We start from the raw sequence: 22,821 nt of genomic DNA, 5'->3' as shown, positions 1-22,821 counted from the left end.
TCAGCTCTTGTACTCAGTGGAATACCCCATGGGCTCTGGTTGCTGGGGTTTTTTCACCCAGCAGTTAGCTTCTTTTGTTGCTGCCATCATGATGGCACAAGTCCAGCTAATTTTTTTTTTTAATAAATTTATTTATTTATTTATTTTTGGCTGTGTTGGGTCTTTGTTGCTGTGCGTGGCTTTCTCTAGTTGCGGCGAGCAGGGGCTACTCTTCGTTGCGGTGCGCCGGCTTCTCATCGTGGTGGTTTCTCTTGTTGCGGAGCACAGGCTCTAGGCGCGCGGGCCTCAGTAGCTGTGGCTCGTGGGCTCTAGAGCGCAGGCTCAGTAGTTGTGGCGCACGGGCTTAGTTGCTCTGCAGCATGTGGGATCTTCCCGGACCAGGGCTCGAACTTGTGTCTCCTGCATTGGCAGGCGGATTCTTAACCACTGCGCCACCAGGGAAGCCCCCTAGCTAATTTTTGTGGTGCTACTTTGGCCTACAAGAAACTCACATTCTCATCAAAGCAGAAGTGACAGCTGAGCTACACCACAGGCCTTTCTGTTTGCCCTGCCATAATACAGCAATTCTTTTTTTCCTGTTCACACAGACTTTGGGAAGAGCAGGTAGTCTGTGTCCTAATTTGAAAATGAGGTGTTAGTTTTCCTTTTATGCAGATACATCCAAACTTTGCAAATTATTCTTAGAGCACTTCTCACTTGACTTTTCAGAAAAGGGCAGGGGGAAGCCACAGAAGAATTCCCTAAACCAACAATTCATGACTTCAATAATTTCCATTTTCTTCCTTCTCATTCTCCTGTTTATATGGATTGGGGTAATTGTGGTTATTGAGGGGCCAGTTCTGCTGATTTAGTAGGTGGAGATACTTACTGCCTTTTTTTTGGCCTCAGTTTTGGACCCTAACTATCAGTTTTGGATCAACAAGAAAAGTTCCACACAACTTCAAGTCACATTTTGTCTATGGAACTTTGCATTTCACTCTGTTCTGTTGGGGTGTGCTTATAGAGCTTGGACCTTAGTTTACTCTTATTAGCATCCTGTGAGATGTAGGACAGCTATCCCCCATTTTGCTGATGAAACTGAGACAATAAGAGGAAATCTAGGACTAATTAATTGAAAAAAACCAACTCTTCCATGACTATAGTCAAGACTTCAACCCTCCTCTATTGTTTTTGCAAAATGCTGCAACTTTTTCAACTTTAGAACATGACCTTATTTTCTCAGAGTTATAATTCTGTTTGCTGGAGAAGTAAAAAAATCCCTCAGAGCTGAAGGTAAACCTATTTACCCTAGTCTTAGCAGAGTGTGTACCCATCCTTCAAGTTTTCCTCACTTAAGAACCAGTTTCCTGCTTTTTCAGGGTATGCATATAACGAAGGGGCATTCATATTTCAACCTTCATGTGAAATCTAAATCCCTATTTCCTCAAAGTCCTTTTTACTGGGCATTTCCAAAAGCCTTAGGAACATTCATGAATTTTTTTTTATTCTTTTGGCCATGTCACGTGGCATGTGGGATCTTAGTTCCCCGACCAGGGATTGAACCTGTGTCCTCTGCATTGGCAGCGCTGAGTCTTAATCACTGGACTGCCAGGGAAGTCCCCATTCATGCATAAATACAACTCCCTCAGGCCTGCTGAGATACCCTAGATTTCTTGCATTAAGCATACAGACTACACACCTGAGATGTACTATATAATAACTGTAAGGTGAATGTAGATGAATTAATGAGTTAAAAATACAAACATGTTCTGGCCCATTGTGCTTCTAGCTTAGTTCAGTGATGCCTGTCCCCTAGTTTTCCTTCCAATAGAGCTAAAAGGGGAGAGTGATAAAAAAGCTTATGTTTATGGCAAGTCTATGTGCCAGTCACTGATAGTTACATTCCATATATTTTCTCATTAAATTATAATAAATACTCCATAAGGTAGGTATTATTACTCTGTTTTACAGACTAATTAGACAACTGAGGTTTTGAGATGTTAAACTAACTTAAATAAGATCACTACTCAGAGGTAGTGAATTCAAGTATAATTTTATCTGATTTCCAAGCCTGGGCTCTCTTGGCACAGAGTAGAGAAACAGAGGTCAGGTTAAGAGAGTAGAGGTGGTATCCTGGTATGTGCTAAGGAAAGCAGTTATAACTCTTAAGAGTACATATTTAATATGAACATACTTTACATAGAGGTTCATAAAATATTCATAGATATTCATGAAATCTATGATAGATATTCATTAAATATCATAGATATTTTGCATAGATATTCATAAAATAGCCTTCTCAGATGGACTTTAGCATTTCAAATTAAACTTCCCCAAAACATCATGTCCCTTGAAGAACTCTCCTTTGTCTTTATGCCTTTTTTTACACAAAATATCGTTTGTGGTTGTCATAAATCATTATAAAGTGACCTCCAATGAATCACACCTCCCTGCATCTATGATCCTCTGCATATGAAACTGTCACATCTTCCATCAAGAGACTGAATTTATCCCTCTGCCTGTTTGAATGTGACCTGGCCTTGTGATTTGCTCTGACAAATAGAATGTGGTAGAAGTAAACTTGTACATGTTCCAAAATCTTGGGCTTATTGTTACTGAGTCCAAGCTCGTTCTGCTCACTGCATGACAGGCCAGTAAATCAAGAGATGAGGTGTTGAGGCAAGGAATAATGACTTTATTCTGAAAGCCGGCATACCGAGAAGATGGCAGACTAGTGTCTCAAAAGAACCAGCTTATTGGAGTCTGGATGCCAGTTTCTTTTAAAGAACAGAGATGGGGAGGAGGTTAGGGAATAAAGTAAAAAGGCCATAAGTTTTGCAAATATCTCCTGGAATGGCCAGCCTCAGGGAGGGGATGTGTTAATTTCTTCTTTCTCCTAGCCGTCCACAGGTGGACAGGGTCAGGATGTTTCCCAGAACAAAAGCACTTTGGTTTAACATTCAGGCAGAGGGGCAGGGTTCCCGGAGGCAGGCCATTATGTATAGACAGTATCCTCTTAGTGAACAAAAGCAACTGGAAGAAAAGGTTAAGGTAAAAGAAACAGATCCAACATGAGGTCAAATTTTGTTCTTCCCCGTAATATTATAAGGCCTTGGAAGCATCTGCCTTTGCCCTCTAAGTGTACTATTCTGAGACTGACATGCAAAGAGGAAGCCCAGGGTAAAAGTGCATTTGGAGACAGTGGTTCAGCCAATGCAGCTTTCTCAGCTGATCTCAGTCCCCAGCTGATCCACCAGCTGAATGCATCTTTCTGAAAAATAATACATTGTTGTTTTAATCCACTAAGTTGTAAGATGATGGATTCTTTTATTTTTTTTTTAATTTTTTTAAACATCTTTATTGAAGTATAATTGCCTTACAATGGTGTGTTAGTTTCTGCTTTATAACAAAGTGAATCAGTTATACATATACATATGTTCCCATATCTCTTCCCTCTTGCATCTCCCTCCCTCCCACCCTCCCCATCCCACCCCTCTAGGTGGTCAAAAAGCACCGAGCTGATCTCCCTGTGCTATGCGGCTGCTTCCCACTAGCTATCTATTTTACATTTGGTAGTGTATATATGTCCATGACACTCTCTCACCCTGTCACATCTCACCCCACCCCCTCCCCATATCCTCAAGTCCATTCTCTAGTAGGTCTGTGTCTTTATTCCTGTCTTGCCACTAGGTTCTTCATGCCCTTTTTTTTTTTTTTTTTCCTTAGATTCCGTATATATGTGTTAGCATACTGTATTTGTTTTTCTCTTTCTGACTTACTTCACTCTGTATGACAGACTCTAACTCCATCCACCTCACTACAAATACCTCCATTTCATTTCTTTTTATGGCTGAGTAATATTCCATTGTATATATGTGCCACATCTTCTTTATCCATTCATCCGATGATGGACACTTAGGATGCTTCCATGTCCTAGCTATTGTAAATAGAGCTGCAATGAACATTTTGGTACATGACTTTTTGAATTATGGTTTTCTCAGGGTATATGCCCAGTAGTGGGATTGCTGGGTCGTATGGTAGCTCTATTTTTAGTTTTTTAAGGAACCTCCATACTGTTCTCCATAGTGGCTGTATCAATTTACATTCCCACGAACAGTGCAAGAGTGTTCCCTTTTCTCCACACCCTCTCCAGCATTTATTGTTTCTAGATTTTTTGATGATGGCCATTCTAACCACTGTGAGATGGTATCTCATTGTAGTTTTGATTTGCATTTCTCTAATGATTAATGATGTTGAGCATTCTTTCATGTGTCTGTAGGCCATCTGTATATCTTCTTTAGAGAAATGTCTATTTAGGTCTTCTGCCCATTTTTGGATTGGGTTGTTGGTTTTTTTGTTATTGAGCTGCATGAGCTGCTTGTAAACCTTGGAGATTAATCCTTTGTCAGTTGCTTCAATTGCAAATATTTTCTCCCATTCTGAGGGTTGTCTTTTGGTCTTGTTTATGGTTTCCTTTGCTGTGCAAAAGCTTTTAAGTTTCATTAGGTCCCATTTGTTTATTTGTGTTCTTATTTCCATTTCTCTGGGAGCTGGGTCAAAAAGAATCTTGCTGTGATGTATGTCATAGAGTGTTCTGCCTATGTTTTCCTCTAAGAGTTTGATAGTGTCTGCCCTTACACTTAGGTCTTTAATCCATTTTGAGTTTATTTTTGTGCATGGTGTCAGGGAGTGTTCTAATTTCATACTTTTACATGTAGCTGTCCAATTTTCCCAGCACCACTTATTGAAGAGGCTGTCTTTTCTCCAATGTATATGCTTGCCTCCTTTATCAAAGATAAGGTGACCATATGTGCATGGGTTTATCTCTGGGCTTTCTATCCTGTTCCATTGATCTATATTTCTGTTTTTGTGCCAGTACCAAACTGTCTTGATTACTGTAGCTTTGTAATATAGTCTGAAGTCAGGGAGGCTGATTCCCCCAGCTCCATTTTTCGTTCTCAAGATTGCTTTGGCTATTCGGGGTCTTTTGTGTTTCCATACAAATTGTGAAATTTTTTGTTCTAGTTCTGTGAAAAATGCCAGTGGTAGTTTGATAGGGATTGCATTGAATCTGTAGATTGCTTTGGGTAGTAGAGTCATTTTCACAATGTTGATTCTTCCAATCCAGGAACATGGTATATCTTTCCATCTATTTGTATCATCTTTAATTTCTTTCATCAGTGTCTTATAGTTTTCTGCATACAGGTCTTTTGTCTCCTTAGGTAGGTTTATTCCTAGATATTTTATTCTTTTTGTTGCAATGGTAAACGGGAGTGTTTTCTTAATTTCACTTTCAGATTTTCCATCATTAGTGTATAGAAATGCAAGAGATTTCTGTGCATTAATTTTGTATCCTGCTACTTTACCAAATTCATTGATTAGCTCTAGGAGTTTTCTGGTAGCATCTTTAGGATTCTCTATGTATAGTATCATGTCATCTGCAAACAGTGACAGCTTTACTTCTTCTTTTCTGATTTGGATTCCTTTTATTTCTTTGTCTTCTCTGATTGCTGTGACTAAAACTTCCAAAACTATGTTGAATAATAGTGGTGAGAGTGGGCAACCTTGTCTTGTTCCTGATCTTAGTGGAAATGGTTTCAGTTTTTCACCATTGAGGACAATGTTGGCTGTGGGTTTGTCATATATGGCCTTTATTATGTTGAGGAAAGTTCCCTCTATGCCTACTTTCTGCAGGGCTTTTATCATAAATGGGTGTTGAATTTTGTCGAAAGCTTTCTCTGCATCTATTGAGATGATCATATGGTTTTTCTCCTTCAATTTGTTAATGTGGTGTATCACATTGATTGATTTGCGTATATTGAAGAATCCTTGCATTCCTGGGATAAACCCCACTTGATCATGGTGTATGATCCTTTTAATGTGCTGTTGGATTCTGTTTGCTAGTATTTTGTTGAGGATTTTTGCATCTATGTTCATCAGTGATATTGGCCTGTAGTTTTCTTTCTTTGTGACATCTTTGCCTGGTTTTGGTATCAGGGTGATGGTGGCCTCGTAGAATGAGTTTGGGAGTGTTCCTCCCTCTGCAATATTTTGGAAGAGTTTGAGAAGGATAGGTGTTAGCTCATCTCTAAATGTTTGATAGAATTCACCTGTGAAGCCATCTGGTCCTGGGCTTTTGTTTGTTGGAAGGTTTTTAATCACAGTTTCATTTTCAGTGCTTGTGATTGGTCTGTTCATATTTTCTATTTCTTCCTGGTTCAGTCTCGGCAGTTTGTGCATTTCTAAGAATCTGTCCATCTCTTCCAGGTTGTCCATTTTATTGGCGTAGAGTTGCTTGTAGTAATCTCTCATGATCTTTTGTATTTCTGCAGTGTCAGTGGTTACTTCTCCTTTTTCATTTCTAATTCTATTGATTTGAGTCTTCTCCCTTTTTCTCTTGATGAGTCTGGCTAATGGTTTATCAATTTTGTTTATCTTCTCAAAGAACCAGCTTTTAGTTTTATTGATTTTTGCTATTGTTTCCTTCATTTCTTTTTCATTTATTTCTGACCTGATCTTTATGATTTCTTTCCTTCTGCTAGCTTTGGGGTTTTTTTGCTCTTCTTTCTCTAATTGCTTTAGGGGCAAGGTTAGGTTGTTTATTCGAGATGTTTCCTGTTTCTTGAGGTAGGCTTGTATTGCTATAAACTTCCCTCTTAGCACTGCTTTTGCTGCGTCCCATAGGTTTTGGGTCGTCGTATCTCCATTGTCATTTGTTTCTAGGTATTTTTTGATTTCCCCTTTGATTTCTTCAGTGATCACTTCGTTATTAAGTAGTGTATTGTGTAGCCTCCATGTGTTTGTATTTTTTACAGATCTTTTCCTGTAATTGATATCTAGTCTCATAGCGTTGTGGTTGGAAAGGATACTTGATACGATTTCAATTTTCTTAAATTTACCAAGGCTTGATTTGTGACCCAAGATATGATGTATCCTGGAGAATGTTCCATGAGCACTTGAGAAAAATGTGTATTCTGTTGTTTTTGGGTGGAATGTCCTATAAATATCGATTAAGTCCATCTTGTTTAATGTATCATTTAAAGCTTGTGTTTCCTTATTTATTTTCATTTTGGATGATCTGTCCATTGGTGAAAGTGGGGTGTTAAAGTCCCCTACTATGATTGTGTTGCTGTCGATTTCCCCTTTTATGGCTGTTAGTATTTGCCTTATGTATTGAGGTGCTCCTATGTTGGGTGCATAAATATTTACAATTGTTATACCTTCCTCTTGGATCGATCCCTTGATCATTATATAGTGTCCTTCTTTGTCTCTTGTAATAGTCTTTATTTTAAAGTCTATTTTGTCTGATATGAGAATTGCTACTCCAGCTTTCTTTTGATTTCCATTTGCATGGAATATCTTTTTCCATCCCCTCACTTTCAGTCTGTATGTGTCCCTAGGTCTGAAGTGGGTCTCTTGTAGACAGCATATATATGCGTCTTGTTTTTGTATCCATTCAGCCAGCCTGTGTCTTTTGGTGGGAGCATTTAATCCATTTACATTCAAGGTAATTATCGATATGTATGTTCCTATTCCCATTTTCTTAAATGTTTTGGGTTTGTTATTGTAGGTGTTTTCCTTCTCTTGTGTTTCTTGCCTAGAGAAGTTCCTTTAGCATTTGTTGTAAAGCTGGTTTGGTGGTGCTGAACTCTCTCAGCTTTTGCTTGTCTGGAAAGGTTTTAATTTCTCCATCACATCTGAATGAGATCCTTGCTGGGTAGAGTAATCTTGGTTGTAGGTTTTTCTCCTTCATGACTTTAAGTATATCCTGCCACTCCTTTCTGGCTTGCAGAGTTTCTGCTGAAAGATCAGATGTTAACCTTATGGGGATTCCCTTGTGTGTTATTTGTTGTTTTTCCCTTGCTGCTTTTAATATGTATACTTTATATTTAATTTTTGACAGTTTGATTAATATGTGTCTTGGCGTGTTTCTCCTTGGGTTTATCCTGTATGGGACTCTCTGTGCTTCCTGGACTTGATTAACTATTTCCTTTCCCATGTTAGGGAAGTTTTCAACTATAATCTCTTCAAATATTTTCTCAGTCCCTTTCTTTTTCTCTTCTTCTTCTGGTACTCCTATAATTCGAATGTTGGTGCGTTTAATGTTGTCCCAGAGGTCTCTGAGACTGTCCTCAGTTCTTTTCATTCTTTTTTCTTTATCCTGCTCTGCAGTAGTTATTTCCACCATTTTATCTTCCAGGTCACTTATCCTTTCTTCTGCCTCAGTTATTCTGCTATTGATCCCATCTAGAGTGTTTTTAATTTCATTTATTGTGTTTTTCATCGTTGCTTGGTTCCTCTTTAGTTCTTCTACATCCTTGTTAAATGTTTCTTGCATTTTGTCTATTCTATTTCCAAGATTTTGGATCATCCTTACTATCATTATTCTGAATTCTTTTTCAGGTAGACTACCTATTTCCTCTTCATTTGTTAGGTCTGGTGTGTTTTGACCCTGCTCCTTCATTTGCTGTGTGTTTTTCTGTCATCTCATTTTGTTTATCTTACTGTGTTTGGGGTCTCCTTTTCACAGGCTGCAGGTTCGTAGTTCCCGTTGTTTTTGGTATCTGTCCCCAGTGGGTAAGGTTGGTTCAGTGGGTTGAGTAGGCTTCCTGGTGGAGGGGACTATTGCCTGTGTTCTGGTGGATGAGGTTGAATCTTGTCTTTCTGGTGGGCACGTCCACGTCAGGTGGTGTGTTTTGGGGTGTCTGTGGCCTTATGATTTTAGGCAGCCTCCCTGCTGATGGATGGGGCTGTGTTCCTGTCTTGCTAGTTGTTTGGCATAGGGTGTCCAGCACTGTAGCTTGCTGGTCGTTGAGTGAAGCTGGGTCTTGATGTTGAGATGGAGATCTCTGAGAGATTTTTGCCGTTTGGTATTACGTGGAGCTGGTAGGTCTCTTGTGGACCAGTGTCCTGAAGTTGGCTCTCCCACCTCAGAGGCACAGCCCTGATGCCTGGCTGGAGCACCAAGAGCCTTTCATCCACACAGCTCAAAATATAAGGGAGAAAAAAATAGAAAGAAAGAAAGAGGATAAAATAAAATAAAATAAAGCTATTATAATAAAAAATAAGAAAAAAATTATTAAGAGTGAATGTATTCAGAAAAATTTTTTTTTAATTTTTAAAAATAGATTTATTAATTTTTTATAGTAAAAAATAAGAAAAAAATTTTTAAGAAAAAAATTTATTAAGAAAAAAAATTTTAATTTTTTAAAATAAAAAATATGAAAAAACTTATGAAAATTTTTTTTAATTTCTAAAAATAAAAAAATACGGAAAAAATTATTAAGAAAACATATATTAGGAAGAAACTTTTTTTTAAGTAAAAAAAAAAAAACGGACGGACCTAACCCTAGGACTAATGGTGAAAGCAAAGCTATACAGACAAAATCTCACCCAGAAGCATACACATATACACTCACAAAAAAAGGAAAAGGGGAAATTAATATATCCTGTTCCTAAAGTCCACCTTTTGAATTTGGGATGATTCGTTGTCTATTCAGGTATTCAACAGATGCAGGCACATCAAGTTGTTTCTGGAGCTTTAATCCGCTGCTTCTGAGGCTGCTGGGAGAGATTTCCCTTTCTCTTCTTTGTTCGTACAGCTCCCAGCGTTCAGCTTTGGATTTGGACCCGCCTCTGCATGTACGTCGCCTGAGGGCGTCCGCTCCCCACCCAGACAGGACGGGGTTAAAGGAGCAGCTGCTTCGGGGGCTCTGGCTCACTCAGGCCAGGGGGAGGGAGCGGTACGGAGGAGGCGGGGCACGCCTGCGGCGTCAGAGGCGTCGTGACGTTGCAGCAGCCTGAGGCGCGCCGTGTGTTCTCCCGGGGAAGTTGTCCCTGGATCACGGGAGCCTGGCAGTGGCGAGCTTCACCGGCTTCCGGGAGGGGCGGTGTGGAGAGTGACCTGTGCTCGCACACAGGCTTCTTGGTGGCGGCAGCAGCAACCTTAGCGTCTCCTACCAGTCTCTGGGGTCCGCGCTGATAGCCACGGCTCGCGCCCGCCTCTGGAGTTCGTCTAGGCGGCGCTCTGAATCCCCTCTCCTTGCGTGCCGCGAAACAAAGAGGCAAGAAAAAGTCTCTTGCCTCTTCGGAGGCTGCAGACTTCCTCTCCGGCTCCCTCCCGGCTCGCCGCCGGCGCGTCAACCCCTTCAGGCTGTGTTTACGCCGCCAACCCCAGTCCTCTCTCTGCCCGCGCCTCAGCTCCCAGCCCCGCCCGCCCCGGCGGGTGAGCAGACAAGCCTCTCGGGCTGGTGAGCGCTGCTCGGCGCTGAGCCTCTGTGCGGGAATCTCTCCGTTTTTCCCTCTGCGCCCCTGTTGCTGTGGGATCCACGCTGATAGCCGCGGCTCGCGCCCGTCTCTGGATTTCGTTTAGGCGGCGCTCTGAATCCCCTTTCCTTGCGCGCCGCGAAACAAAGAGGCAAGAAAAAGTCTCTTGCCTCTTCGGCGGCTGCAGACTTTTTCCCGGACTCCCTCCCGGCTAGCACCGAAGCCCGAGCCTCAGCTCCCTGCCCCCGCCCGCCCCGGCGGGTGAGCAGACAAGCTTCTCGGGCTGGTGAGTGCTGGTCGGCGCCGAGCCTCTGTGTGGGAGTCTCTCCGCTTTGCCCTCCGCACCCCTGTGGCTGCGCTCTCCTCCGCGGCTCCGAAGCTTCCCCCCTCTGCCACCCGCAGTCTCTGCCCGCAAAGGGGCTTCCTAGTGCCTGGAAACCTTTCCTCCTTCACGGCTCTCTCCCACTCGTGCAGGTCCCGTCCCTATTCTTTTGTCTCTGTTATTTCTTTTTTCTTTTGCCCTACCCAAGTACGTGGGGATTTTCTTGCCTTTTTGGAGGTCGGACGTTTTCTGCCAGCGTTCAGTGGGTGTTCTGTAGGAGCAGTTCCACGTGTAGATGTATTTCTACTGTATCTGTGGGAGGGAAGGTGATCTCCGCGTCTTACTCTTCCACCATCTTGCCCCTACCGCATTCAAGATGATGGATTCTTAAAAAGCAATAAAAAAGCAGAAAGTGGTACTGGAAGTACAAAGCAATAGGTAAATCCAACAGAAATTGGTACTGAAAGTACAAAGCAATAGATAAATATAATAGCAATTAGTATTGCTCTAAAAAAACCCAAGTGTATGGCATTGTCTTCAGGACTAGGCAGCCTGAGAATGCTGAAAGGAATAGAGAGGAAACTGTTAGTAGAAGCTAAAAAGCAGAGAGGAAATTGCTATGGGAGACCAGAGAAGAGAGGTCTACCAATTAACTATTGCTTATGGCAACTTGGAAGGTAGAAAATGCACCTAATGAACTTATTGATTTCACTAATTTCCATGTAGGGTATAGAAAATAACAATTAGCTTCTTTCAGCTTTGTCTGATGAGAGGTGGTATTTTATATTGCTGCCATAAAAAAATTATCACAAACTTAGCAGTTTAAACAACGTAAGTTTATTATTTTATAGTTCTGTCAAAATTTAGAGATAGTAAAAATTAAAACTAGATCAGTAAAATAGTATTAAGTAAGAGTTTATGGTGTACAAAAGGATAGTTTGCAAACTGAGAGTCTTCAAATCCAACACTGAGATGAAATTCAGAGGCATGATGTCACAGGATGACTTTGTATAGTAGAAGTAAGAAAGCTGTTTAACCTTTACAATGATCAGGTATTACAATGGGGGTTTCCAGATGGTAGGAGATTCATTAAAATTAACTTGTACCATTTTAGGAAGATGATTATCAGAGGCACTTAGAAGAAAAAACCTACGTTGATTTTTACTTATGTTCATGAAATAAGCTAGATTTATTTTCTTTAGGTAACTTAAATGACTTTGTCTGCTTGTAGGATTTTCAAGCCTGGCCTCTATTTTATTTTATTTTAACATTTCCATAGGTCAGAAGTCCAATAATTCTCACTGGACCAGAATCAAGAGATCAGCAAGGCTGTGTTCTGCCTATAAGCTCTAGGGGAAGATCTATTTGTTGACTTGAAAATAAAACACACAACATAAAGGGTTGTGAGTTTAAGTTTTATTCAGGGTCTTACTGAGGAGTATAGCCTGGGAGACAGCTCTGAGGAAGTGCTCCAAAGAGCTAGGGGAGGAGCCAGAATACATGATTTTTTGGCCAGAAAATACATGTAGTCATGCATATACCTTGGTAAAAGATGACTGCTAATTACAAAGAACAGACATCTCGAGTTAATGATTTTAGTGCTTTTCTATGTATGGAAGATGCAAGAATCTGGAGTCATTGAAATTCTTCCTGAGACATGAATCTATCTAGGGGCCTGTTTATTGAAAGCACAGAGTGCCTCATCCTGTTTTTCATCTTGAATTCCTCTCAGGGGAGACTGCAGTGGGTTTCAACTTAACCCTTGTATAGCTGGGTGATGAGTGATGCTCTACGTTCTTCTTTGCTCACAATTTCTTTGCTCATTAAAGTTGTTTATAGAATCCAGTTCTTTGTGTTTGTGGGGCTGAAATCCTCCTTTCCTTGCTGCTGTCAGCTGAGAGTCACCCCTAGCTCTAAAGGCCACCCACACTCTTTGGTTCCCTTCCTCCACCTTCAAAGTCAACAATGGTAGGTTGTGTCCTCCTCACACTTCTAATCTCTCCTCCTTCTTCTTGTGTGAATATCACTAACTACAGCCAGGAAGGTTCTCAGCTTTTAAAGACTCATTGGCCCACCTGGATTACCCAGGATAACCTCCCCATCGTAAGATCTGCAACCCTTAATCACATCTTCTAAATCCCTTTTGCTATGTAAGGTTTCCTAGGTTCTAGGGATTAGGTGTAGACATCTTTTGGGGGTCATTATTTTCCCTACCACAGAGATGAACTAAAAAAGAACTTTCAGTTTACAACAGAATTTAGAGGAAATATAGAGGACTCAGAACAGTCCAGTAAAAGATTTTTAACATAAGAAATGGCCTCAGGATAAAATTTTAATCCAAGGGGATGGCTATAAAACTCCTTGTTAAGACCTCTGAAAGATTCAAGCAGTGATTTGAAGACTTCCTTAGGTAAAACAAAGGGGTTTCTACAAATCTGAAGGGTCTCAAATGTGGCCCTATGTATAGAGATGCCTATCTCAAAAAGAATTATGTCTGTGGCTTTGGCCGCAGGAAGTAAACCCCAATCAGATTTATAAGAAGCCTGCAAAGTTTTTAAGGGAATTATATTAACTTGGATTAAAAGGAACAGAGACAGTTCAAAATTTTAAAAAGGCCTCTGGGCCTCCAACTTTTTTTGGGCAGGAGGCAGACTGGGAAAGCTACTCAGCTACAAACAGGAGTTGTACGTTATAGAAAAGAAAGGACTCAGTGGCAGGGCAGAGAGCCAAGGACAGCAATAGATGAGGAAACCCAGTAACACTAAGAGCAGAACTATGCCCTAATAAAGGAGCGTTCCCTGGCTCTAGTGTCAAGGGTGCTAGTGACATATGCTCAACTGGATTTCAGAATTCTGTGGTTCAGTGTACACTATGTTCTTTCCATTCTAAATGCACATCAGCTCCCTCCCCTCACCTTATGAAATTGGAGTGTTTATTGCTGTTATGCTGTTCGTGTTTCACTGTTAAATGTTGGAGGCTGGGGCAGGGGGAGATGAGGAAGTCACATAATTTGTCTTTTTAGTTCACAGCTCTCTGAATCAACAGGTGATGTACCCAAGGAGCTGAACCTATGGAATCATACCCAAGGAACTTTGTCTGCACCTGGACTTGATTTACAAGATATACAAAGATGACTTTGGTGATTAAATGAGACTTTGGGGTCTTAGGAATGGACAAATGTAGTTTGCCTGTGAGAGGGACATGAACCATTGTGGCCAGAGGATAGACTATGGTAGCTTGCTATATAATGGCCTGCAATGAATCATGCCTTCCTGTGTTCCACAGCCCTTTGCACTGTGACATTGTCACTCCATCCATGAAGATATGAAATCTATTCCTCCACTGGCCTTGTGACTACATTTGACCATGAAAAGAGATCTCTGGGCCTCCAACTTTCTTTGGGCAGGAGGCAGCCTGAAGGAGGTGGAAGAATGTGGTGAAAGTAACATTATTTGAGGTCCAGAGCCTAGATCTTAAGAGGCTCCAGCTTCCACAATTGTCCTCTTAGAACACTGCTCTGAGACTACTAAGCACGTGAAGAAGCCTTGTTTGAATGACTATAGGGAGAGAGACTCATGGCCATGCCAGCTGTCTCATCAGCTGAGCCCAGCCCCCAGCCAACCTGCTAGCTGAATGCAGCTGCCTAAGTAAGGCTAGGCAAGACCAACAGAATGTCTACTCAGTCAACCAACAGAATCATGAAAAATAACAAATCACATTATTTTAAGCCACTGGGCTTTGATATAATTTGTTACTTAGTAGTAGATAACTGGAACTGTAGCTTAAGCGCTTAAGTAAGTAGTAAGATATATCTCTTACTAGTTCATACATTATCTGTTTAACCATACAATTATTCCAAAAGTGAAAATGAATAGTGATGGCAAAGTATCATAATCATAAAATGCCTTAGATTGATCAGTATTATTTAACATTTACTGAGTAACCATAAACTATAGAATTATCTTTAAACTAGAATGAAGTGATACTCTTCTAATAAAAGTTTTTTACTTTTTGTGAAATTTGGCATTGTTGCAAATATAATCTCAATATACCCATTAACTGTATCACCCTCAATTGAATTCTGAAATTAATAGAGAAGTCATATAAAGAAGTAAAGAATGAAAAAAAAAAAAAAAAAAAACCTTTATACCATTATTACCTGGGCAATAAAGAAAGTCTAGCTGTAAAGATAAAATGGAACAATAAAATAGGTGGCAAAACTCTCATCTTCATCAAACAGTCAAGAAATGCTCTTAACTTTTTTCCCGTTAACAATTTGTTTTAGTAAGATTCTGGGACTGTGTAGGATTTGTTCATATACTCATTTGTTATATATTTGGCAAACATTTATCAAGTGCTTATTAATGTGCCATGCATTGTGTCAGATACTGGAGATATAATAGTGAATGAGATAGATTTGGTTTCTGACCTCATAAAGTCAGTTGGGGATAAAAGGTGGGTGGGTAATGGAAATGTAAATACACTGCTACAATAAAGTGTGATAGGTGACAGGATAAGACACTAAAGTCGCCCCTTGTCTTTCTGTATCCATGGGGGATTGGTTCCAGACCACCATCTCCCTGCCACCCCCAACAGATACCAAAATCTTTGGATGCCCTTCCATAAAATAGCGTAGTATTACACAGTATTGCATATGACCTATGCATATCTTCCTGTATACTTTAAATCATCTCTAGATTACTTATAATACTTAATACAATGTAAATGATATGTAAATAATTGCCTGAGCATGGCAAATTTACGTTTTGCTTTTTGCAACTTTCTGAAATTGTTTCTTGCAAAAAATTTTCACCTGTGGTTGAGTCTGTGGATGCGGAAACCCATGTATACGGAGGGCTAACTGTATAGAAATAGGATTTTGTTGATTCTTTTTAAAAGTTTCTTTATCTCAATAGCTTCTAGGCTGCAACTGTAAAAACACTGTTGTTTCTTTTGTAAATTGTTCACTTTTGCAGGGGGTGCTACATCTTTACCCCTCACATTCCAAGTCCCTAGAGACCTATAAATGCCCTTGGATTATATCCTATGGGAATCCTATTTATTTATTTATTTTTGTCTTCACTGGGTCTTTGTGGCGGGGCAAGGGCTCTTTGTTGCGGTGTGCCGGCTTCTCTAGTTGCGGAGTGTGGGGGGGCGGGTCTAGAACGCACGCATGCTCAGTAGTTGCTGCGCATGGGCTTAGTTGCCAAACGTGAGGTCTTAGTTCCCCGACCAGGGATCAAACCTGGGCCCCCTGCATGGGAGTGTGGAGTCTTAACCACTGAACCACTAGGGAAGTCCCTGGGAATCCTTATATTGTGTTGTCTCCTGATACTACTGATCCACAAAGGATGCTGCATCATAGGAAACATTATTCTTTGATTTTCCCTTAGGATTTCCAGCTGGTGCCTAAATGGAACTTTCAGAATAAATAGTATCTTCAGAGGGCATGTAATACAAGAGGTAGTTTCAAATGTCTACAGTTTGCTTTCACTCATGCCCCTTTAAATCTCCAGCCCCTTTAAAGAATACCAGCCTCATTTTTGGTTTGTTTTTGACTGTGCTATCTGACAGACATCTTGAAGACCAAGACCATCCTCTATTCATATGTGTAGACCAGTAGTCACATGATAATATGTGATGAATGACTCAAAGAACTGTTGCAGAAAAATGATCGGTTTGAGACCATGACTATTTTCCCATTGCATTTTTTTATCTGGGCATGTTCAAAACTTTGATTTTAAAACCACTCTAGCAAGCCACCAAAAAAAGAAAAGAAAAAAATAAACACAAAAAGCAAGATGAGATCTGTGCTTAGCTTGTTTTTAATACTGTTTTACATGTGAATGATTATTTTAAGACATCAGCTAAAGAAAATAGTTATTTGCCTTACATTATTCATAACTTTATTATCATATATGTGTCAGGGACAATACAGTACAAAAACAAAACTAAAATGACAACCTATTTTGTTAAATTAAACTTGTAAAAACCAACACACTATGCATAGTTTCAATAAGGTACAGTTACTAGAGTGCCAAACAGATATTTAAAAATTAACAAGGAAAAGCAGGAAATGGCACTGCTCATACAAAAATCTACTTCCTCTTAGACAACAGATGTTGAAAAATGATTTCCTAACAAAAGCAGCAGCCCTCGAGAAGGAATTGATAACCCTCGGAATAAGTTTTCTTTATATAATTGCTGCAAAGTTTGACAGCAAAGAACTCCTCTTCCTCCCTTGAGGAGTTAAACTTGGATTTGTGATCGGTGTAGTTTTCCTGTAATCAAGCCTTTTGCCCCCTTTCAGGCTGCTCTTTACTCTTCTTTTTCCTTAGTTAAGGAAACGTGAAGTACAAAGAAGAAAGAGTTGTAACCCCTCCCTCCCACTTACCTCTTCTCTGCTTTCGGTTACTTGGCACCTTCCCTTCCCAGCGTTTCCTAGTCAGCCCTACTATGTTCCCAGGGCTCCTGCTCCTCCCATTCTCCCCTCCCCCAGCTCTCCCGGGCCCTTTCCTTTTTTTTTCTTTATCCGCTCCCCTCCCCTAGGCGTGCTTCCCAGCGCGCTTCCCTTCCCCGCCTCTCGATCCCGCAACCCCCCTCCCTGCCCGCCTCCTACCTTGTGACACATCCCGGGTCCTCCCGGAGGCGGCTGCAGCGGCAGTAGCACTAACAGCGCCTCCAACCGGAGCCGCAACCCCAGACTCAGCCTCCACCCCGGCCCCGGCGCCACTGCTGCAGTCATGGCTGCTGATGGGGTGGACGAACGCTCGCCTCTGCTCTCCGCATCCCATTCTGGAAATGTCACTCCCACGGCCCCACCATACTTACAAGAAAGCAGCCCCAGAGGTAAGGCCAGCATAGATCTTTCTACTTTGTACGAAAAAGCCTAGGATGTAAAGACCAGGGAGTTCTGAGGCGGAGGCCAGCCTCTCACTTGGGCTGGGAGAGAGGGATGCTGACTGTGCCTTCTGAAGCAGAGCCTGCCTGCCTGAGAGCTTCACCGCAGGGCTTTCTCGTGGTGTAGTGTGAGGTGTGTGAGTGTGTGCGTGTGTGTGTATTTCGCCCCTTCTTACCCACGGGTATGGGATGTGTGTGTGTGTGTGTGTGTGCACCCTGTCTTATCCACTGCTGTTGGGGTGTGTGTGTGTGTGTGTGTATGTGTGTGTGTGTGTGTATTTCACCACTTCTGACCCAGGGGTACAGGATGTGACATGAATTGCCCAGGTTGGGCTTTGCTGTTTTAGAGCAGCTCCTAAGTGCAGCTGGATGGTGGTGCAAATCTTTCACAGTCATTCACAAATTCTTTCAGGTTGCTGAGAAACCAGGAGTACTGCTCACCTTGGCATCTGTCCTTGAAAGGGCTTAGCTTGAAAAATATGCATTTCCTACCATTCACCCACCAGTGGTCTGTTCAATCAGGGAATTGCCTTAGCAAAAGGAGAAGAGTTAATCAATATTCCTAACATGTCTGAAATCTCTGCCCTTCCTTATTGCTTCTACCTGTAAGGAGTATGTGTTAGTTTTAGTGGTAAATGAAGAGGAATAGAAGAGAAGATGAAATATTTTTGATGCATATCTGAGTGAGATTGAAATTGACTTTTAAAAGTAACCCAAGTTAATAAAATAAATATTTCTATTTATTTCTCTTCGTAAGATGGAGTCAAGAAAGATTTGATGGCAATGGGGTCTGAAGAAAGAAGGGGGAAATCTATTTACCAAACTATTCAATTTATTCCAAGATCTATCCTTGTTCTAAGCCTTTTAGTTGATTCCTATAGTAGAAATAAGGCGGAGTCAGTAGTTATAGAAAATGGAAGGCAAGACTTTAAAAAACCACTTAGAGTAGTGAAAAGATTGGTCAAATATGGCACTTGCAAATGTAGGTTAAGTGCATCTTTCCTTTTTGGCTGAATTTGAGACATTTAAAAACCCAAGGAGGCAAACATTAATGCCTTTGAAAATGTGGGTGGATCCTGTTTCCTGTAACACAACTTTTTCTACGTTCAAGTCTGGAATTGGAGCAGCTGTAGAGCAGGTCGAAATTGTCAAGCATTTAAAATTTCCATTTAATACTTTATAACTTGAAAAGCAATAATCTAGAGCTTAATCCACACTTAACAAGAAGCAGGACAAAAGAAAAGGATGTTTAGCAGTGAATAATTTAGTGTGTTTAATGAGTTGAGAAATAAGGTGCAAAATGGTACAGATACTCACCCATAGAAAACCCACAAGTCATGTTTGTTGGTCAGCATTAAACACGTGTCAGAGGACACCTCTTGGGGGAATTTCCTTAAAAGGCAAATTTGATGGTAATGTGTTTACTGTTATCTAAACTGTATGGTCTACAACAGGTTTAAACACTTATTAATGACTGTTTCAATTTCATCAATTCACCCTTTTAAGACAAAATATTTGATGATTTATTGAGAGACAGAATTTAGATTTAAGAAACTGTCCCATAACAGATTTTCATGCTCTCTATCTTGCATCTATGTTTTTTATTTTTAGTCCAAGAGTGGCTAAATTATCCCACAAAAATGGTCGTACTCACGTACCTGCTTGTAGACTTCTTTATCATTTGCCAAATAGTTGTTATTCTGATAAGACTTCTCAAAGCACAAAATATGGTACAAGTTTCAGCTCAGCCACTAAGAAAAAGAAGTTTCATTCCAGAAAACTTTTAACAACCAAAGAAATTCAATGTGTTATAAAACAAAATTCAACTGAGTACATTTTAAAGATCTTATTGGCTTTATTTAGTGATTCATGAATCAGGCAGAATCCCGCCTAGCAGATAAAAAGGAGCTCTAAGGAACTGTACAAAATTAAAGACTCATATAGGCAGAAGGGAGTGGGACAAGGAAGTTATACTAGCAAAATGTGGATTGGTTGTGGCAAGGTCACTTTTCTTTAGGGGATGGCAGGGGCCTATCAGGCAGATGACCTCACTAGTGCTGATCAGGAGATTCCTGATTGAATGGGTTGAGTCCATTTTTGAGAGAGGCATAAGTGACTCCATTTTGGGCCTGTTGTCTTGTTTGTAACAATTTTTTAGCAAAAAGCTCTTTCTGCTTATTGTAGAATTTTTTTTTTTTTTTCTTAACTGGTGAATGAGACAGGTTAGATAATTAGAAACACTAATTTCATACGGCATAATACCTAGGAAGCAAGAAGCATAAATGAGAAGTAAAAGGCATTTTTTTTTTTGCATTTTTGACAAAATATCTTTTCTTAATAAATAACAAATAAGAATCTTGATAACTATTTTGAGTAAATACACAAGATCTGATTCTAGAAGAACAGTGCTAATTACTCATTCAGTAATTCATCGGGCGGGACAACGTGCCAGAGACTGCTCTAGGTAAACAAGAGTAACCAAATCCATGCCCTCATGGAACATGAGGAGAAAGAATAAGTAAAGACATGGTTGAATCATTTCAGATTGTAAGAAAGAGTCTGTCACTAGACCAAATATTTTCAGGAGTTGACAACAGTAGAGTTGAAGCTTGGGATTCAAAAGACCAGAAATAGAATGTACTTTTTGGTAAAGAACTTTGGTTTATGATAATTACCATCTATAATTACCCAGACATTAAAAAATTTTCGTAGAAGTGGTTAATAGCTATAACTAGTGACTATTTTCTCCAATTCAACCCTTCGCTATTTGTGTAACCTTCTAAAAACAGGAATGTGAGATCCCACCCCAAGATGAAATATTCCATTTCAAATTGAAAGTTGATGGAGTGTTTATTTACAGACATGTTATCGATAATGTAGTGGGGGAGCAGTTAGTATTTTGCATCTGGTTTCATTTGTGTAACAAATCCTCCTGGGTTTCTAAGTGGAATGCTTCTAGTGGTCTTTGCTGTCAGTATTGGATTCCTGCATAGAGTAGGAGGACATCACCTCTCCTGTGATTACAGTGCCCCATTTGGTATATTTGTCAGCTTTTGTTAAATCATAGAAATTAAAATCAAAGAGAGTTTTAGGCTCATTTGAAAGGAGGTTGGAAAAAATACCACAAAACATACAATTTGGCTATATTTGTTTGCTTTCTTTATACACCTGCTAATTTTATAGGTAAGATGTGGCAAATGAATATGACCTCTAAATTTATGAGACATCATCTGTGAAAAATGGTTTATATTTGTGTTGTCTAATTATGTATTGAATATGGGAATGTGATTATCTACTTCACTATAATTCTATAGGGAAAAGAGTACTTTGTTATACAGAGATAGTTTCATTTGCTTAGTTTGTTTCTGTTATTCATTCAGCAAATAAATATTGGAGTACTAGCCAAGCTCTGTGGTAAGAAGGGAAAAACAGACATGGCTCCTCTTCCAGTCTAGTGGGGGATATTGAGACATAAATTACATAATCATTCAAACAAATACAAAAGTGCAGTGGGGATGAGGACAATGCTAAAAATATATCCAGTGCTGTGAGAGTATATAATGAAAAGATTTAACCTGGTCAGGAAAGGCTTTCCTGAGACTTGATTTAGGTCTGAAAGCTGAGCAGTAGTTAACTTGGCAAGGAGGAGATTAGAACACTCTAAGCAAAAAAAAAAGTATGTGCAAAAGCCTTTAGCAGGATAGAGTATGGTAAGTACTAGGAACTGAAAGAAGGCCAGTGTGGTGAACGTAGAAACAGCAATAGGGAATGTGCTGCAAAATGGGAGTGGAGAGGTTGGTGTGGTTCATATTCTCCAGAGACTCTCCTTAGAACTATGCTTTTTGATATTCAAGTCCTTAGATAATTCTTCTCCTTGAATCTGGGCTGACATTGTGATTGATTTTGGCCTATAGAATAAGGTAATAGAGAGCTGAATGACTTTGGAGACTAGGTCACAAGAGGTCTTGCAGCTTTTGCCTTGGTCTCTTATAAAGTACACTCTGAGGAAAGTAACTTACGTAAGAATTTGAACATCCTGAGACTGCCATGCTTTGAGGAACCCTTAACTAGCCACCTGCAGAGGCTATATGGAGAGAGGGATGCCTGACCAGCCCTCAGACATGTGAGTGAAGAAGCCATCTTGGATGCCCATTTGAGCCTTCAGATGACTCCAAGCCAAGTCAAATTCTTACTGCACCTGCATGACAGATTCTAGGTGATTAACATCCCAACTGAGTCTGAACAATCTACAGAATCATGAAAGCTAATATTAAATTGTTGTTTTAAGCCCTAAGTTTTTGGGTGATTTGTTCTGCAGCAACAGATGACCAGAACAATAAGTATTAATCAGTGCATGCAGGGATGATTGGTCATGTTGAAGAATTTTGCCTTAAGCAAAGGGATGATCTGGTTAGATCTTTTATTATTTTTTAATTACTCTATCTATGGATCAGAGAATGAATTAGAGAAGGGCCAGAGTAGATGAGGATAGATGACTTTGAGTGGCTACTATAATGATTTGGACAAATCTGATAAACTGTGATGATAACTTGGACTCAGGTGGTGGTAGAAGTGGAGAGATAAGTAGATGTTAGGAATTACTGAAGAGGGGTTGATGATAGATTGAATGTAGGAATGAGAGGGAGGTGGCAAGGATATTTCCTAGAATTCTGGCTTCTACAACTTGGTGTGATTGCCTACACTGAGGCAAAACACCAGAAGAAGACCAGGTTTTGAAGAATACAGATCATGAGCTTAGTTTTAGACATGATACATTTAAGGTGCTTTCAAATATCCAAGAAGCGATGTCAGATAAGCAATTGGATTTACAGGTGTAGGGCTAAGAAATGAGATCTGGGCTGGAAATATAAAATTGTGTTATTTACATAGTGGTGATAGCCAAATACATGGATCTTGATTTAGAGTTTCCCAAAGCCCCACCAGTGTGCCATGGAATGTAACGAGATAGAACATACATGTGTTAAGATATGGATTATCCTCAGTCCTTGGAGTAGCAGAAGCCTTTAGTCCAGTGGCCTCCAGCTCTGAGTAGCTATACAAATACTGTTGTTTTCTCTGTGTACCAAAATGTGAAAAAGTTTGGGAAGCTTTATATGAGACCACTCAGGGAGAAAGAATAACATAAAAGGAGGAGAGAGCTTAGGACAAAGCTTTGAGAAACTCCCAAATTTAATGAGCAGTCAGATTAAGAAGAGCCTGCAAAAAGGCTGATAAGTGTCTTCCAGTGAAGTAGGATGAAAGCCAGGGGACTGTAATATCACAGAATCAAGGGGAAGAAAACACTTCGAGTAAGGGGTGGTCAAACATGTCAAAAGCTACAAGAAAGAGCAAAT

At 40.2% G+C, this 22,821-nt stretch overlaps 1 protein-coding gene across 1 annotated transcript in view; it reads left to right on the top strand.

Moving 5' to 3' along the window:
- Window positions 1-17,283: 17,283 nt before the first annotated feature.
- Window positions 17,284-22,821, top strand: part of PIP4P2 (phosphatidylinositol-4,5-bisphosphate 4-phosphatase 2) — a 90,631-nt gene continuing 85,093 nt past the window's right edge. The window contains exon 1 of the mRNA XM_068525832.1: window positions 17,284-17,416. Within this exon, the coding sequence (XP_068381933.1) occupies window positions 17,311-17,416 (106 nt within the window). The 5' untranslated portion in view covers window positions 17,284-17,310. The remainder of the gene's footprint in view (window positions 17,417-22,821) is intronic.

The sequence above is a fragment of the Eschrichtius robustus genome, chromosome 17, assembly GCF_028021215.1.
Source record: "Eschrichtius robustus isolate mEscRob2 chromosome 17, mEscRob2.pri, whole genome shotgun sequence".
Lineage (NCBI taxonomy): Eukaryota > Metazoa > Chordata > Mammalia > Artiodactyla > Eschrichtiidae > Eschrichtius > Eschrichtius robustus.
Note: the sequence above shows the minus strand (reverse complement) of the source record. Positions and strands in the feature narration are given on the sequence as shown.